The following is a 6,000-nucleotide window of genomic DNA, read 5'->3' as shown; positions in this document are numbered from 1 at the left end:
GGGTGACCTTGGGCTAGTCACAGCTTTTTGGAGCTCTCTCAGCCCCACCCACCTCACAGGGTGTTTGTTGTGATGGTGAAGGGAAAGGAGATTGCAGGAGAGAAAGGAAGGATATAAATCCAAACTACTACTACTCCCCCTCCTCCTCCTCCTCCTCCTCTTCCTCCTCCTCCTCCTCCTCCTCCTCCTCCTCCTCTTCTTCTTCTTCTTCTTCTTCTTCTTCTTCTTCTTCTTCTTCTTCTTCTTCTTCTTCTTCTTCTTCTTCTTCTTCTTAAGTCCATTGCTGTTCAGTGAGAGTTGTTGTGTGATTTTGATTACTAGATTCTCCTTAAGTCTCTTTCTGTGGCACCATTGGCAGATAGACGGCACTGCACATTTTGACGTGTGTGTGGGCGACATGGTGCCCGTGGACATCCCAGAGCACTTCAGAGGTGTTGTCAGCATCTGGGCCATGGTGACGGCTGCCGACGGGAACAAGCAAGTGACCTTTGATGACTCCACCCCTGTCCAGAAGCAGCTGGTGGACATCAGATACAGCAAGGACACCCGCAAGCAGTTCAAACCAGGCCTGCCCTACAGGGGGAAGGTGAGGGGGCTGGGCGCGGTGGGTAGCCTGCAGGGAAGCGGGGCTATGCTCTCTGGGATTCTGAAAACAGATTTGGGTGAAGAGCATCTGAGCGTGTGCAGGGCAGAGCGTTGGTCTCTCCTATTGCAACTGGGTATAGAGCAGGGGTCATGGGCGAAATGTGGGGAGGTAGTTGTGATTGATCTTGTTTTTGCATTGTGCAGGGGATTGGATTAGGATAGGACTTGGACGTCCCTTCCGGCTGTTTTCCTATGTTTTTTTCCCCCCTAATTCCGCTTCCCTACCCTAAAGATCAGGCAGCCCATTCAGTGTGCGGGGCAGAAGGGAGCAAACTGTTTTCTGCCTGAGAGAACCCTGTGTGCAGTTGAAGGCCGGGCCTGGCATTTGCCAGGGACACACACTGTTTCATGCAGGAGGGTTTTAATTTGGCCTTTGCTCCAAGGAGATCAGGGCATCCCCCCCACCTTCCATTCTGTCCTCAAAAGAGCCCTGTATAGCAGGCAAGGCGAAGTGAAATTGACTGGGCACCCATAAGAACATAAGAACATAAGAACATAAGAACAAGCCAGCTGGATCAGACCAGAGTCCATCTAGTCCAGCTCTCTGCTACTCGCAGTGGCCCACCAGGTGCCTTGGGGAGCTCACAGGCAGGAGGTGAAAGCAATGGCCTTCTGCTGCTGCTGCTGCTGCTCCTGAGCACCTGGTCTGTTAAACCAGTGAGTTTGGTGGCAGAGTGAGAGGTCTGAGCCTGGATGTGTCTGGTCACGTTGCTTTAATGGCACCTTCACCCCACTGGCAGTCCATCTTGGATCCATGCTCCCAGCCTGCTCATGCCACAGTCCATAAGAACATAAGAACAAGCCAGCTGGGTCAGACCAGAGTCCATCTAGTCCAGCTCTCTGCTACTCGCAGTGGCCCACCAGGTGCCTTTGGGAGCTCACATGCAGGATGTGAAAGCAATGGCCTTCTGCTGCTGCTGCTTCTCCCGAGCACCTGGTCTGTTAAGGCATTTGCAATCTCAGATCAAAGAGGATCAAGATTGGTAGCCATAAATCGACTTCTCCTCCATAAATCTGTCCAAGCCCCTTTTAAAGCTATCCAGGTGAGTGGCCATCACCACCTCCTGTGGCAGCATATTCCAAACACCAATCACACGTTGCATGAAGAAGTGTTTCCTTTTATTAGTCCTCATTCTTCCCCCCAGCATTTTCAATGAATGCCCCTGGTTCTCCTAGTGCATATTGTGAGAGAGAGAGAAATGTCTCTCTGTCAGCATTTTCTACTCCCATGCATAATTTTATAGACTTCAATCATATCCCCTCAAGGCGTCTCTCCTCTCCAAACTAAAAGAGTCCCCAACGCTTGCAGCCTCTCCTCATAAAGGAAGGTGCTCCAATCCCCTCAAATCATCCTCAAGTTGCCCTTCTCTGCACTTTCTCTTTTTTCTATCTCTCTTCTTCGATATCCTTTTTGAGATGCGGCGACCAGAACTGAACACAGTACTCCAAGTGCGGTCGCACCACGGCTTTACATAAGGGCATGACAATCTTTGCAGTTTTATTCTCAATTCCTTTCCTAATTATCCCCAGCATAGAGTTTGCCTTTTTCACAGCTGCCAGGCATTGAGTTGACATTCCCATGGAGCTATCCACTAAGACGCCCAAATCTCTTTCCTGGTCTGTGACTGATAGCACTAACCCCTGTAGCGTGTATGTGAAGTTTGGATTTTTTGCCCCATGTACATCACTTTAGATTTTGCTACATTGAACTGCATTTGCCATTTCTTTGCCCACTCACCTAATTTATCAAGGTCCGCTTGGAGCTCTTCGCAATCCTTTGCGGTTCTCACCACCCTACATAATTTGGTATCATCTGCAAACTTGGCCACCACGCTACCCACCCCTAAGACGCCCAAATCCCTTTCCTGGTCTGTGACTGATAGCACTGACCCCTGTAGCGTGTATGTGAAGTTTGGATTTTTTGCCCCTATGTGCATCACTTTGCATCACTTTACATCCATCCCTGCTAATGCTCCCCAGAACTCCCCCCCACCCCCCACTGCAATATTAACCGGTCCCTTTTCTTCAGGTGGAAGTCACATATCCCGACGGGAGCCCAGCAGACAGGGTCACGGTCCAGGTCAAAGCAGAGCTCATGCCAAAGGACAACATTTATACAAGTGAGCTGACCTCTCGCGGGGGCCTGGTGCTGTTTGAAATCCCGTCCATCCCCGCAGCTGCCCAATTCATCTGGCTGGAAGTAAGTGAAGGCCCTCAGGGAGATGAGCAGGACTGTCAACCCCTTCGGTTCCGGTTGGCTGTGGGTGTGTAGATCCCTTTTCCCTGCCATCGGACAGGGCCCGTGGCAGTCACAGGGGTCAAGGTGGGAGGTGTCTCCTCTGGGCAGGTGGGTTGTGCTTTACACCTGTGCTTCGCTCTGCTGGAGGGAAGATTTAAGAATATGGAACGTTCTAAAAGAGTTTGTTCATGTGATATGACTACGGTTGAAACACTTGACCATTCTCTGTTTCTATGCCCTAAATACAATAAGATACGCATGAAATACATGAATCCCATTTTCTTGCAATGTTCTCAGTGGCAGGAGTGTTATAAGATACCCAGTCTCCTGAACAGCTCTGATGTGCTCTTTTGTGAAAGTGTTGCAAATATTTCATACTGGAAATTAGTAATTTTAGCAATTTTAACTGTATTTCTTAACCTTGTTTTGTTTTAAAATTTTGTCCTGTTTTATATGCCAATAAAGGCTTGTGTTATGTTGTGTACACCTGTGCTTTGCGCCTCCCTCCCCTTTTCCAGACTAAAGTTACTGCCACTGACGGCAAGCCTGTGGGGGACCATTACCTGCCCAACTACCTGTCCATCAGCAGCTGGTATTCGCCCAGCAAATGCTACCTGCAGCTCCAGATGTTGGACAGGCCTTTCCTGGTAGGTCCCTTCATGGCCTCAGGGTGTCAGGAGGGGAGGAGCTGGGCTGAAGACTTGGGGGGGGTGGGGTACTGGTCTCTGTCTGTCTCTCCTAACCAGGCAGGCTGCGGCTGAGGGGACTCAGCTCCACGCTCCTCAAGAGATTTATTTTAGAAGTTCCTGCAGGCGAGGGAGGCTGGAGCGGCTGTCCTTTTCTCCCCAGGGAGCAGCAGTGGCATAGGAGGTTAAGAGCTCGTGTATCTAATCTGGAGGAACCGGGTTTGATTCCCCGCTCTGCCGCCTGAGCTGTGGAGGCTTCTCTGGGGAATTCAGATTAGCCTGTGCACTCCCACACACGCCAGCTGGGTGACCTTGGGCTAGTCACAGCTTCTTGGAGCTCTCTCAGCCCCACCTACCTCACAGGGTGTTTGTTGTGAGGGGGGAAGGGCAAGGAGGTTGTCAGCCCCTTTGAGTCTCCTGCAGGAGAGAAAGGGGGGATATAAATCCAAACTCTTCTTCTAAGACTGCACTATTCAACAAACCGTCTTATACTGACGGTGTTCTATATCCCATAATCTGCCTCGAATCTCAGTGTGAGAGACTGACAGTCAAACAAACAAATCCAGTGGCGTAGGAGGTTAAGAGCTCGTGTATCTAATCTGGAGGAACCGGGTTTGATTCCCTGCTCTGCCGCCTGAGCTGTGGAGGCTTACCTGGGGAATTCAGATTAGCCTGGGCGCTCCCACACACGCCAGCTGGGTGACCTTGGGCTAGTCACAGCTTCTCGGAGCTCTCTCAGCCCCACCTACCTCACAGGGTGTTTGTTGTGAGGGGGGAAGGGCAAGGAGGTTGTCAGCCCCTTTGAGTCTCCTGCAAGAGAGAAAGGGGGGATATAAATCCAAACTCTTCTTCTTCTTCTTCTTCTCAGGTGGGAGACGAGGCGAGCATGGCTGTCAAATCCACGTGCCCGTGCAATTTCACTCTCCACTACGAAGTGGTGTCCCGAGGGAACATCGTGCTGTCCGGGCTGCAGTCCAGCCACGTGACCCAGCAGAGGAGCAGACGGGCGGCTGCGTCATCCAGCAGGAGCATCCACGCGGCCCGCCTCCCAGGCACAGTGTTGGGGCTGGGGTAGTGGTGGAGGGGCCGGGAAGAAGAGGGTTGGTGGGCTACAGACCTTCTCTCACCAGCGGCTGCTTTGCCACTCTTGGCTTGGGCGAGCAACTGTGTCTATCACTGGGCTGGGCTTGGCTCTGTTCCAGCAGGATTCATTCCTGTTCTGTTTGTGTGTTTTGCACCCCTGACTTTCCTTTTTCCTTTTAGCCCCCGTTGGCTCTCTTGCTGCCGAGACGAACGCCTGTGAGACGTCCCTCCATTTCTCAGTGACCCCCAGCATGGCCCCCCTGGGCCGCCTCCTTGTGTATTATGTGCGGGAGGACGGAGAAGGGGTGACAGACAGCTTGCAATTTTCTGTCAAGCCCTTCTTTGAAAACCAGGTAGACGACCCTTGGAGCGGCTGCTCGTGGGGCCCGCTGGCCACTCCAGGTGGCTTGTGGGGTGATGGGCCTGCCTTCTTTTCCAATGCCAGGTTTCAGTAGCATTTTCGGCAAATGAGACTAGGCCGGGGGACTCCGTGGGCATCAAGATCAAAGCCGCAAAGGGGAGCTGTGTCTGCTTGGCTACTGTGGATAAAAGTGTTTACTTGCTTAAGCCAGGTTTCCAGCTGATGCCTTCACAGGTGAGCTGGCCCCCAGGTGGGGTGGGAAGGTGGGGTGCACCTGAAGAGCTGTGTCAAAAAGAGGAGACTGCGAGCAGAGCTCTAGAGCAGTGGTGGCGAACCTATGGCACGGGTGCCAGAGGTGGCACTCAGAGCCCTCTCTGTGGGCACACACAAACAGAGTCCCCCCCCACACACACACACACACATCTAGGCTGGCCTGGGCCGCTGGTCTCGATTATTAGCATTAAACCTAAGACCTAGTTTTGGGGAAGCAGTGTAGGTAACCCTGTTAAGTGCTGTTAAACCCCACTGGTTTTCATGCGAAGAACTAAAGCGCGATCCTTTACCTGGGAGTAAGCTCGGTTGCAGGCAATGGGGCTTGCTTCCAAGTAAACCCTCCTAGGGTCGTGATTCATCCGTTGGAAGAGTCGCACAGTTGCTTCAAAGCAAAGCCACCCACTACCACCAAGCTTACTCCCGAGTAACGCATACTTCAGAGCCAACCGTTTTTTTCTAAACTAAAACCTCAGTATTCAGGTTAAATTGCCGTGTTGGCACTTTGCGATAAATAAGTGGGTTTTGGGTTGCAGTTTGGGCACTCGGTCTCGAAAAGGTTCGCCATCACTGCTCTAGAGAGACACCACTAGCTTGTTTCCCAGAGCCCAGTCTTGGGCCTAAGAAGAGCCCTGCTGGATTTGACCTGCGCTCTGTTAGACGTTCCCTCGGAGGCCTTCAAGCAGAAACTAGAAGCCAAACTTTCCTTGTGCTGT

At 51.9% G+C, this 6,000-nt stretch overlaps 1 protein-coding gene across 1 annotated transcript in view; it reads left to right on the top strand.

Moving 5' to 3' along the window:
- The window catches only part of CPAMD8 (C3 and PZP like alpha-2-macroglobulin domain containing 8), a 77,802-nt gene that overhangs the window by 19,391 nt on the left and 52,411 nt on the right, over positions 1 to 6,000 (top strand). The window contains 6 exon segments of the mRNA XM_048496636.1: positions 359 to 586; positions 2,675 to 2,845; positions 3,403 to 3,531; positions 4,439 to 4,622; positions 4,834 to 5,006; positions 5,099 to 5,248. Coding sequence (XP_048352593.1) covers positions 359 to 586; positions 2,675 to 2,845; positions 3,403 to 3,531; positions 4,439 to 4,622; positions 4,834 to 5,006; positions 5,099 to 5,248 — 1,035 coding nt within the window.

This window comes from Sphaerodactylus townsendi, linkage group LG05 (assembly GCF_021028975.2).
Source record: "Sphaerodactylus townsendi isolate TG3544 linkage group LG05, MPM_Stown_v2.3, whole genome shotgun sequence".
Lineage (NCBI taxonomy): Eukaryota > Metazoa > Chordata > Lepidosauria > Squamata > Sphaerodactylidae > Sphaerodactylus > Sphaerodactylus townsendi.
The sequence above is the reverse complement of the archived record's forward strand: the minus strand, read 5'-3'. Positions and strand labels throughout refer to the sequence as shown.